Here is a 12400-nt window from a genome sequence, read left to right as displayed (position 1 = left end):
GCACAAGGCCTAAGAGATTCCGGGACTACTATCACTCTGATTCAAAAACATCTGGTAAAGCCAGAGAACGTGTCCACTCGCACAGTTGCCGTCCGGGTCGCAGGGGGTGCTGTATTTCGCGTACCCACCGCCCGGGTGCACTTAGACTGGGGAGCCAGGTCAGGAAAGACCACAGTTGGTATCATGGACAACCTACCTGCCGAGGTGGTGCTGGGCAACGACATTGGCCCTCTGACTTCGGCTTATTTACCTACACCTGCTGCTGCTTGTCCCGTGACCACCCGCGTTTTGCTGGAATCAACCCGCTTGCTGCTGAGAACCGGGTAAGACTACCTTCCCCGACATGTACTGTAGATCCGGCACAATATCACAGTCTAAAATGGGAATGTGACAAGTTGGCCAGTGAGAAATCAGAGATGCAACGACACTATGTCATGTATTATGAGATGTCCCGTGGCTTGAACATTGAAATGCACAAACAGGCGGAAATTGTCAAAAGATTAAATGGGATTTGCATCCAGGTGGTGCCGTATCTGTCCCAAGAGCATCAGCAACAGGTTTTGGGAGCCATTGAGAGAGAAAAGCAAGTGACTGTTCCAGAATTGAATTCTATTATTCACCGTCACCATCAGCTACCGACCTGGTAAGCCAATGGGAAGGCCGACGGACTGTCCAGGCAAACAGAACTTTTACCCTAACAGCAGACCGGACATCCCCAAGTTGATCCGAAAAGGATCAATCCGGGTCTGCCGGAGTGTTCCACAAAAGGGGAGTAGTGTAACGGACCTATGCATGCTTCCGGGACATCGATAATCTTCATGCAGGGAGGACTACAAGGAACTGCATGACTTGTCACAATTGGATATACCACATTGTATTCTGAGCTCAAAGGGTTAATTGGACAAGGGTCTCTTTCACTGCTGAATGCTAATGTACCCTTTGCATAGCTAATGAACTCTTTTGTGTAGGTAACAGCCCCCTGTGAGGTGTATGCTGATGGGGATTATGTGCGAGTGATAATTGTTTTAAAAGGTTAATTTAATTCTATTGTCTGATCAAGCTAAGTTTAGGACCCAAAACGGCTAGCGACTGATTGGCTCAAGGGAATGTCATTATTTCAAAGTATGTGTATTGAAGCCCCCCCTGGGTGGGGGGGGGTGTCATTTGTTTCTGTACAGTTTGTAACCAGATATAAGGAGGAAAAATGTGGCATTAAAAGTCAGTCCTGCTTGACTCTGCAAACGTAGCCCATCTCGTTTCTTGAAAGGGCGTTCGATGGGATATACCGGCGGTACCTGCATATCGCAGCTTGCCAGGGAAAAGGACGTCTCCAACGGCTGAGACCCTCTCACTACATGGGTAGCCGTTACACATGCATAAAAGGAAATGTTCTCAAGATATAGGAGTGTAAGCAAGAGTCCAATGAAAAAAGTGCTCTTAAAGGAATGGTGAGCTCTCTGCTGCAGGTGACAAAACGTGCACACTCCACCCTTCAGACTTCTCTCGTGTCAATCTCCCCTCAAGGGTATCTACTCACCAGATGGTAGAGTTCAACAAGCTCTAAACCTCTGCTCCGTCCAAATTCCTCCAACTTCAAAACCAGCAGTTGATTAGCACACTATGCTCCTAATATCCACCAAATGTAAGGGCACAAAAAGACTAGACATGGTGTAATACCGCTTTAAGTATTTATTCCACAAGCTGTATCAATCAGCGTATTGATACAGTTAACAGCATATATTAAAAGGTCATTTAAAACAACCAGCAAACACCAGGCTGATTCCTGGCTCACAGTGGGATATCTTTGCATGTGTCAGTCCCGTCCACCGTGGATAGACACCGCTCTGTTACCACACACTGGAGCGCAGCTGGAACGCAGCGCACAGTGTAATGCTTCCTGTGTGTCGTGAGGTCACGCCCTGCGCTCCAGTGTGTGGTAACAGAGCGGTGTTTATCCACGGTGGACGGGACTGACACATGCAAAGATATCCCACTGTGAGCCAGGAATCAGCCTGGTGTAATATATGCTGTTAACTATATCAATACGCTGATTGATACAGCTTGTGGAATAAAGACTTAAAGCGGTATTATACCATATCTAGTCTTTTTGTGCCCTTACATTTGGTGGATATTAGGAGCATAGCGCGCTGATCAACTGCTGGTTTTGGAGTTGGAGGAATTTAAATGGAGCAGAGGTTTAGAGCTTGTTGAACTCTACCATCTGGTGAGTAGATACCCTTGAGGTGAGATTGACACGAGAGAAGTCTGAAGGATGGAGTGTGCACGTTTGATGTCACCTGCAGCAGAGAGCTCACCATTCCTTTAAGAGCCATTGTTTCACTGGACTCTTGCTTACACCTATATCTTGAGAACATTTTCTTTAATGCATGGTCATAGGAAAGAGGGGTCACAGTCTATAGTGACAACTAGCGCTGCTGTAGTAATTGATAAGAATTTATTTGCTAATTATAACTTACTATACATTTTTATAAACAGGGAGTTCGTTTACCTTTTCATTTTATTCCTGGAAAAGGTGAACTAACCCTTTAACAAATTCCCAGTGACATCATAACCTGCATTCTTATATCTTCAAAATGAAGACAGTCATTTCTAAAATGCAAAGAATACACTATACAGCAGTACATGAAGAGGATTTATGCAGAATAAGTTTAATTAGCAGATTTGCCTATTTTAATCAGGGTGGACATAATATCATCCAAACAGAAAGGGAAACAAGATAATGAATACATATATTAACATGTGCAAATGTCATCTAAATACATACATTTGTTTTCAGGTTTAAAAATACATTAAGCAATGAATGATATCCAATTTTCTTACTGCATTTATATCTAGTATTGTATGTACAACATTGTATTATGATTATCTTTTATACTACCCATTTTTTATAAGTATTATATAACTCTCTAAACCTTTACAATAATTTACAATCTAAAACATAAAATTCCTGAAACATCCCTTCAAATACTGTAATAAAATGAAGAGTTTACAAGGGAGACATACCTGAAAAACGAATAAAAATGTAGCAAACATCTAAAAACGTGAATAGCATGATATTTAGTGCCCAGAAACACTGTTAATACAATATGCATCATGCCAATTGGCTAACTCAGGGATAGTTGTAAACAGTATGGCTTTCCTGGTCAAACTCCTCAAAGGGAAAAGGGGCAAAATAATCAGATCGTTCTGACACTTAGAGCAGGCTGGGACACTGGCAAGAAAAAAAATAAGTCATAAAGCCAGTCCTTGTGCGACTAATCATTGTATGAGCAAGTAGTACATAGAGCCACAGAGGGGCATGACCTGTGTCCATTATTTTCTTTATTGTCTATTGAGGGGCACACAAATTCATGAATTATTAAACAGTTTGGATGTCCAAAAGCAACTGAGGGGTGGATAACAGCCACTGAGAGTCCAACAGATGCAGAGATCATGGCAGAAAAATATGCTCAATAAAGAAATATTAGAAAACAAAAAGGCTAGCAAAAATATCGACCTCAGCAAAGCTGAATAAAAAGGCACCCAACCCTCCTAGGACACTAGCAAAAAGCCATGCCTTTTACAGGGGCTGGCCAAGTTTATTAAAAAAAAAAAAAAAACACCCACAAAGAACAACTCCTCCCCATCATTATGATGCGTTCCATTTGCCTCTGGCTTCTGCTTTAGTTGACATCTTCCTGCTCCAATCCCCTGCCCCCCCATTCTATAAGTAAAAGACGATGACTGGAGGAGGTGGACCTTTTATTCATCTGCCCACGATCACCCCCATTTATAGATTATTTTTCATTCGTACAAGGTGGAGTACAGCTTCTTTGAATGAAGGAGGGGAGATGGACAGCATGGGCATAGTCGGCACTCTTGATGAGCAGGGACAAGTACAGGAATGCTCATTGTGTTGATTTTTCTTCAACTAAATTCAGGCTTTAATATTTTTTGGTTTGCCAGTTTCCCAACCTCCTGTTGGTGGCAGTAAAATTGACTATTTCACAAAGAAAAAGATTACTGGCCAGCGTCGAAAGGCTTTTGTTTGCATTACAATGGCTTCTCTCTGTATACAAGTCAATAGGAATGCAGCTTAAGGCAGCTTTATTCAGCATAGAAGTCAAATGCACCGATCAACAAATTCTGCATGATCTCAGAGTCTGATGACAAGTGCAAGTGAAGTGCAACTCTAAACATGCTGCATTGTTTATGCCCATCAAAGCAAGCCCTACTACATACTTCTCTGATCTTCTCTGTAAGAGTTACAGCCCCTGAAGAATCTTCTGCATCCAGCACACACTTCTGGGTGCATTGAATGACTTGCCTCCACCAGCCTTGAATATAGGAGGTGAACCAGGCATCATTCAATTTCAAAGGATTTAAACTGCTGTAGAGCAAATCTGCCAGGGGTCTATTGCAAGATCTATGGGCATCTTCAGATGCGAGCAGAAACCTACATACTGATGCGAGCAGCACAGCAGCTGGGTTGGATTTTCCCGACCAGTCACAATTGTTGTCTCATACAATTTTCCATTCATCTCTAAGACTGGTGAACAGAGAACCCTGGTATTTACAGGCAGTAATGGGAAGGTTGACTAGCATGCACCAGGGTCTGAAGGAGAATATTGAATGCCAGAAAGGTTGGTTCCTAACATGTAGATACCTGAGTGTGCACCATTTTTACCTGGCTCCAGTATGTATTCTTTTTAGACATGTATCATTTCCTTTCCAGATTAATTGCTTTACAACTGGGTATCTTTTAGTATAAACACAAATTGTTTTATGGGACAATGAAGAAAAAGCCTTTACTAGCCTCTTGTCTGCCTATTAAATGGCTTTTGAAAGATTACCATTGTGTGGTAAATATAACAAACTATCTACAAAACTGTTAACCATAATCCCAAATTGTGAATTTTCTCTAATGGCACTATTTTAAACAGAAAAAACTTAGCTAGATGGGACTACTGGGTTTTGGATTCTAACAAGTCTTTAATTCAGGTGTATTTTCTTTGTGATATCAATGCATGCTGTAACCCATTAAGACGTGCCATCACTCCACACACCTCCCAATGCTTTATTATGGAAAAAACATCGGACAGGTCATATTTTAAAAATCACACTGCGAAACAGTGCAAGGATGTGAATACTACATATTTATGATATTAGGACTATGTGTGCATTTGTTATAGGGCATAGCAGCGGTACAGTATGAACGCAACCTTAAAGTACCTCAACAGTCCCGTTTTCGGTTTGTCTCCTTGAGAAGGATATTAATTTCCAATGCAAATAATTGTACAACTACCAAACTTATCGCTTTCATTGGGACAAGGAAACATTTGAAAGCCACAATGAGGTAGGGTTAGTATAAAAGTCTGGTCATAAAGATACAGTAAGTGTGAATGAACAAAACTAGATTGAAGGCAGAATATAGGCTGTCCTAACAGGGAGGAAGACTGGCTTAGTTTAAAATAAACTATTGTGGTTATTTGTAGAGAACATACATTTATAAAAAGGTATCAAGCATGGAGCAGCTTGAGAGCTTGAGTAAACCAGAAGACAAAGCAGCGTAATTTTATCTACACTCGGATTTCATGCAAACCATAAAAAATGTCTACTTATGCCCAAAGGAACATACAAGGAAATGATCACAAATGTTCCGTTTTCAGAGCAGGTCCAAGAGAATCAATAGGAGAGGCTTACTTCTGTAGAAGTGGCCTGAAGAGCTATAGGTGGTCTTCTGAAAGAGCCTCTCGGGGGTCAACATCCACAGAAATAAGTAAATTACACACTGATTTTTCTGTGCAAGCTTCAGAGAAAAAGTTGCAGTAACAATAGTGTACAGATAGATGTCATTGGCATGAATAAAAATATTTAATGGAACATTACAACCAAGATATAGAAGTAGCGCAATTTTTGCCTATTATCATGTTAACAAGCTAATTAAAAAACTCCCAATATCAAGCTAAGGTGCACTTACTGTTTCCTATTGTCAGTTTGACTTACAGCAGTACCTCCAACATGGAAAATGCACTGGCACTTTGTTATCCTGAACCTATGCAAGATACTGTATGCAACAGATTCCTGTTACAAGTCCAAAAAACCTGAAACACCCCCAAGTACTGCATCCATACATGGAATGCATACACAATGTGTCATTTCCACATGTTGGAATCAAAGCTATGGGCCTAAGGGTGCTCTTTAACATAGGTAAATTAAGCACAATCATTTGAAAACTCTGAAATTCATTTTACCAGCGTTCTGAAGTTCATCTTTGGTAGCAGTATGCAGTAGACCTTAAACTGCAAACTTTTCTTAATCTCCAGCATTTAAAATGCAAGACGACTTCCATAAGGGCCAAGTGCTAAACCTACCAGAGCTACATTTGAAAACGATATCTCCTATATTTTTACTTTTTGCACTCTTACCGTACAATTTTTTTTATTTTTTATTTTTATCTTAGCTTACAGTAGAGAGCATTAATACTGAGAGGTACAGCAAAGCTTTACAACAGATGTTGGCTTGCCCTGTGTGGCCTGCACAAGGAATATGTGACACTGGTACACACTACAAAAGGAAGACAAGGGCTGTTAAAGACAAAGAGGAGGAAAAAAACATGAATGCAAAAAGAAAAAAAAGAAAAAAAAAAAAAAAGTATTTTGGGATGAACACGAAATCTTATGAAAACAACCTGCATTTTTATCTCCAGTTACTAAAATATATTTCGGTGACCAAACTGATCTGGTTAACAGCTATCCCAAGTACTCTTACATATTGTATAACAAGCTCTGTATACCAGTGCAACATATAAAAAGAGGACTATTTCAAGATCTTAAAAAAGGCACATTTTTGTTCAACCGCGAAGACTCCAACTTCCTTCAAATAAGGCATCATTTAAAATGGCCTTCTGAAAAATAGCACAGCCGGTATCTATACTTCATACAAAGAGTTAGTTTTGTTCAAAATGGTGTTTGCATTATTCGTGACGGTGAAGGTGGCGAGGTGGAGGAATTGTTCATTTTTGGTGAATTGGAGATTTGCAATTCTTCAAGTTTCTTGACATAATCGTCACGTATTGCCAGCAGCTCCATGTAGCGCTGTTCTACAGGGTTTGGCTGCTGTTGATTTAGAGACACAAAAAAAAAAAAATCAATCAAATCAAGCTAGAAGAAAAATAAGATGACTCATATTTTAATTCTTCACATACTATGCATTTAACATCTATTAAGCTCCCCAGTGCCTGAACCTACCATTTCAGCTTTCTCTAAGTCATTGGCAACTCAACAACCATAATAAAAAATGCTAGAACCGAAGAAAATGCAGGCTAAAATAACAAACTTCAATGTAAAAAGTCCTTATGACTAGAGAGTCTAAATCCAATTGTTGTCAGGGGCTTGTCTGTTAACAGACTGTTGTCCTAAAATCTGACCGTTAGTATGCTCCTTTTGACAACTGTTGTCCAACTTTCGGCCACCAAATGTTGGATGACATGCAAGGAAATTTTTGTCGGACAACGGTTTGTTGTCAGATTTTCTGATGGTCAGTTCACAAATCCATCACACAAAAGTCAAAAGTACAAAAACGCATGCTTGGAATCAATGCTCACCAAACACGAAATTAGCATAAGGGGCCCAAAGGGTGGTGCTCAAGAGCTGAAATTCCTTTGTTCATTCGTGCTTGTAGCACGACAATTGTGTACCGTTAGTATGCAAGACAAGATCCTGGCACACGCCTTTAAGACAAAAATCAGACGCTCAGTTGGCCAACAATCGGATCGTGTGTACGACGCTTTAGTATCACACACACAAAGTCCTTGGAAACAAAATCCAGATAGGGTGACTGGTGAATTAGAATACCATATAATTAGGAAACATCCTTGTAAAGTGATCCTCCCGTCACACCTCGTGCTGCACCGATCCCTTAGGATGTTAAACTAACCAGAAATTAATGGTATAAACGCCTTATATCAAACGTAGTTGTAACATCTCATTCTCCCATCAGCAGATCATGGTATCCACTACCGCCAAGGCTCCAATTGACAACACTGGTGCGAATTCCACAACTCATCATTTAATTTATGGCGAGTTTAACATCCTAAGGGAGTGGTGCAGCACAAGGTGTGGCGACGGGAGGATCACTTTACAAGGATGTTTCCTAATTATATTCTATTTCACCAGTCACCCTATCTGGGTTTTGTTTCCAAGGACTTTGTGTGTAATACCAAGACTCTAAATCAGGGATCCTCAAATACGGCCCTCCAGCTGTTGCGGAACTACACATCCCATGAGGCATTGTAAAACTCTGACATTCAGACATGACTAGGCATGATGGGAATTGTAGTTCCTGAACAACTGGAGGACTGTAGTTTGAAGACCCATGCTCTAAATAGTGGATAGGATATTACCGCGCTACAAAAGAGGAGGGAAGGGGGGGATGGGGTTAGGAAGGGGGGGGATGGGGTTAGGAGGGGGGGGGGGGAGGAAAAGAAAAGGGGGGAGGGGGAAGAGAAATATAGAAAGGGAATACTGTTGCAACACTAAAGGTGTATCAAACCCAAAATTGTTAAAATAAATAAACAGTGCTGCGCTGTGTGATGGGGTAGATGAATGAAAGAAAAGACAGTTGCTATAACTAATATGTGAACATCAAACAAATATTATACGCCGATATTGGTGATACAAATGACATCCAATCAAAAATACAAAAATACAGAGTGCTCAGTGATATTGAAGCATGCACTGCTATATAGTAGCAAGCCTAAAGCAACACACATGAGTGATAATAAGAAATCGCATGAGTGTCCATGCAGGAAAACAGCAAAAATTAATGCTGTTTAAAAGATCAAAATATCAAAAAAACAATCAACAATAAAGTGCTGGTGCTTATGCCGAAATATTCAGCGTGAAGGTGGTGCAGAGAAGGAATTCCAATATCTTTTCCTGAAGAAGTCACGTGCCGTGACGAATACGCGTCACTAAGAGGTACCGGAGGCGACGCTTGCAAACTCGCCACTTGTTTTTATGACTGTTTTTATTGCATCCATGCGAGTACCATAATGTATGCTTTTTTATTATTAAAAACTTTAAAACGCTACTGCATTATTGGCGCTTTTTACCTCCCTGGGTGAGGGTCATTGTTGTCCATTGGACGTGACTCCTGAGGGGACTTTATCCACAGAGAAAGATTACAGTTTACTGGGACACACTACATTCTGCAACGGCTGGAACACCATTGGCTATAATATACATGCGGTTACCTTACAGCAGTAAGGTAAGGGGAAACCCTCACTAAAACTTCAAAAGGATATTGGAATTCCTTCTCTGCACCACCTTCACGCTGAATATTTCGGCATAAGCACCAGCACTTTATTGTCGATTGTTTCTTTGATATTTTGATCTTTTAAACAGCATTGTTTTTTGCTGTTTTCCTGCATGGACACGGATGCGACTTCTTATTATCACTCATGTGTGTTGCTTTAGGCTTGCTACTATATATCAGTGCATGCTTCAATATCACTGAGCACTCTGTATTTTTGATTGGATGTCATTTGTATCACCAATATCAGCGATTAATATTTTTTGATGTTCACATATCAGTTATAGCTACTGTCTTTTCTTTCATTCATCTACCCCAGAGGTGGGCAAACTACGGCCCGCGGGCCGTATACGGCCCGGCGGACCTTTTAATCCGGCCCCCGGGCGGATCGCTAGAAATCTGAATTTGAAGTCTGAATTTGCAGCCGAAAGAATTGCGGGTGTTAGCCGCACCTCTTTCCCGCCCCCCCCGCTGGTGCAGCGGAAGAAACCCGTGGGTGTTAGCCGCGCCTCCTTTCCCGCCGCCCGCTGATTCAGCCGAAGAAGCCATTGGAGCTGGCCACGCTTCCTTTCCCGCTGACGGCATTCCCAGCCGCCCGTCACCACGTGGAGTGAGTGTCCCCGAATTCAAAAAAGTCCCCCAATTCCCGCCAAGTAATGACCCGGTCCCGACTCCTCACCTCACACTGTGCACACTGCACAGGCTGCTGTAGGAGACCCGAGACGGCCGAGGACTGCAGGCAGCAAAACACTGACAGGACAGAGATTTCATCATCATCATCAGGTACTTGCTTGTGGGGATGCTGGCAGCAATTGATGGCACACTGGCAGCAATTGATGGCACACTGGTGGCACACTGACAGCAATTGATGGCACACTGGCAGCAATTGATGGCACCAGGGCCGGTACTAGGCAGGGGCGGGGCGGGCAGCTGCCCTGAGCGCAATGATTTAGTGCAGGAGGAGGGCGCAGTTTGCCTGGTACAATGTCCACCACAGAACAGGCTGCAGAATGTAACACAGCAGACAGAGAGCGGCTTTGTCCCTGCATGTAAGCTCGATCGTAGCGCCCGCCCCCTGTCTGCACTGTGCACTATACCAGTACATGTGAGTGATAGAGTGGAGCATCGGCTATCAGTGCTTTCCCTCTCCTAAACAGCGTCTTCTCTCCCCCCTCTCCACTCATCTCTATCGCTCCTACTTTCACTTTCACAATGTCCCGGTGTCCGAGGGACATCACCAGCTCTGCCCCCCTAATCTCCTAAATGTTATCTCTCTCTTGGAGCCCATTCCTCCTCTTTGTAGTGCCCCCTCCTCCTGTGTCCTTTTCCTTGGACCCCCTCCTCTCTAGCTGATCAGCCAAGCTGACTGATGTCTCTGTGCTGCTGGGCTGCCACTCACTATTCAGCAAACAGGTAACTAACATACTTTCATGCTTCATATCACTGTTAAAGGGGCTGTAAACCTTCATGTTTTTTTCACCTTAATGCATCCTATGCATTAAGGTGAAAAAACTTTTGTCAATGACCAGCCCCCAGCCACGTGTTTTACTGACCTGAGCCCGTTTGTTCCCGTGCCGGAGACACGCAAACGCTCTCTAGCCGGGGGTCTCGGCTCTTCATTGGATAGATTGATAGCAGCGCAGCCATTGGCTCCTGCTGCTGTCAATCAAATCCAATGATGCGGACGCCGGGGGTGGGGCTGAGTCTGGCTCTCTGTGTCTATGCACGCAAATGCTGGACTCAGGAGCGCGCACGCTTGGTAAACCCCCAGGGAGAGTGCTTCTCCTAGGGGATTTTCCGATGCGAGAAGGAGCCGCGAGCGGCGTTGACGGCGATCAGGGTCACTCTGTGCAAAACTAACTGCATAGGTGTTGTGTGTATCCCCATGCCAGTACCCCATTCTTATCTACTGGGACATGAGGCTGCATGGACACAGCCACCGTATCCTAACATGACATACAGGTGCAGGTCCCAATAGAAGTGAATGATACGCTGGCACAGGGATGCACACAATGTCTGTACATCCCCTTGCTGATAAAAGAGAGCTCTGCACAGGACACACATGTCTGCACCACCTTAGTTGTGTGGATGGGGGGGATCTGCTCAGTTTTCTGTGATCGGACATAGGCCGATTAAAAAAAAATATATACGGATTCATTTATGGGCAGCCTCCAGCTTACAATACACTATACAATCTGATTGTACAATACCCTTTGGATCTACCACCAACTATGTAGTACAAAGGCCTGACTGATTGGATACTAGTTAAATTAATTGTTTAGGTTTGTCCATATATTACAATATTTTGGTAAATCTAACAGAGATTGCGTAGAGATTGTACAATCAGATTGTATAGTGTATGCTCACCTACAGAATAGTGTTCTTGTGCATGAGTAATAACAATGACAAATGTTTTCATGTTTTCCCTGTTATCTTTATTCTCATCTTTGCAGATTTGTTTTCCTAGGAGCTTTGTCTTTGAGTCCATTAAACACCCGGACACATTGTCTAAAGATGGGTACACACTGGGGTTGCGCCAATACCTGTTTTCCACTGGCAATTAGGAGTACCAATACTTGCTCAAGTACTCACTGATACCAGTAACTGATACCTTTTGTGGCGAGATATGAGCCTATACAAAATTAATGGGTTCATATCATACTGCAAAGAATCGCATGTGATTTGAACAGGAATGCAGTGCGATTTCCTGCACCACTCCTGTGTGAACCCAGGCTGAAGTCACTATGACAAGGCATGGGATTCGGACAGGAATCGCACCGTATTCCTGTTCATATCACATGCAATTCTTTGCAGTGGAATATGAGTCCATTCATTATGTATGAGCTCAAATCACACTGCAAAATATTGTTTTTAGGTATCGAAGAATTTACATGAGTACAAGTACTTGTGCAAATGTTTAGTGTCAGCAGCGATAGCGGTATCAGTACAACCCTAGTACATGCTATTTTTTTCCAGCAGGCTGAACAGATTCCTGCCTTCACTCAAACAAGATGGATGGAGGAATCCCCCTTCTTTTCTTTAGTACTCTGACAGCAGGACTCCTCCACTGTCAGAATACAATGAT

At 42.5% G+C, this 12400-nt stretch overlaps 1 protein-coding gene across 2 annotated transcripts in view; it reads right to left on the bottom strand.

The window, feature by feature from the left end:
* Positions 1–2644: 2644 nt before the first annotated feature.
* MTM1 (myotubularin 1) overlaps positions 2645–12400 on the bottom strand; it is a 100871-nt gene continuing 91115 nt past the window's right edge. For both annotated transcript variants that reach the window (XM_040323799.1, XM_040323800.1), the window contains one exon: positions 2645–7118. In XM_040323799.1, the coding sequence (XP_040179733.1) occupies positions 6960–7118 (159 nt within the window). In that variant the 3' untranslated portion in view covers positions 2645–6959. The remainder of the gene's footprint in view (positions 7119–12400) is intronic.

This window comes from Rana temporaria, chromosome 9, assembly GCF_905171775.1.
Source record: "Rana temporaria chromosome 9, aRanTem1.1, whole genome shotgun sequence".
Classification (NCBI taxonomy): domain Eukaryota; kingdom Metazoa; phylum Chordata; class Amphibia; order Anura; family Ranidae; genus Rana; species Rana temporaria.
Note: the sequence above shows the minus strand (reverse complement) of the source record. Positions and strands in the feature narration are given on the sequence as shown.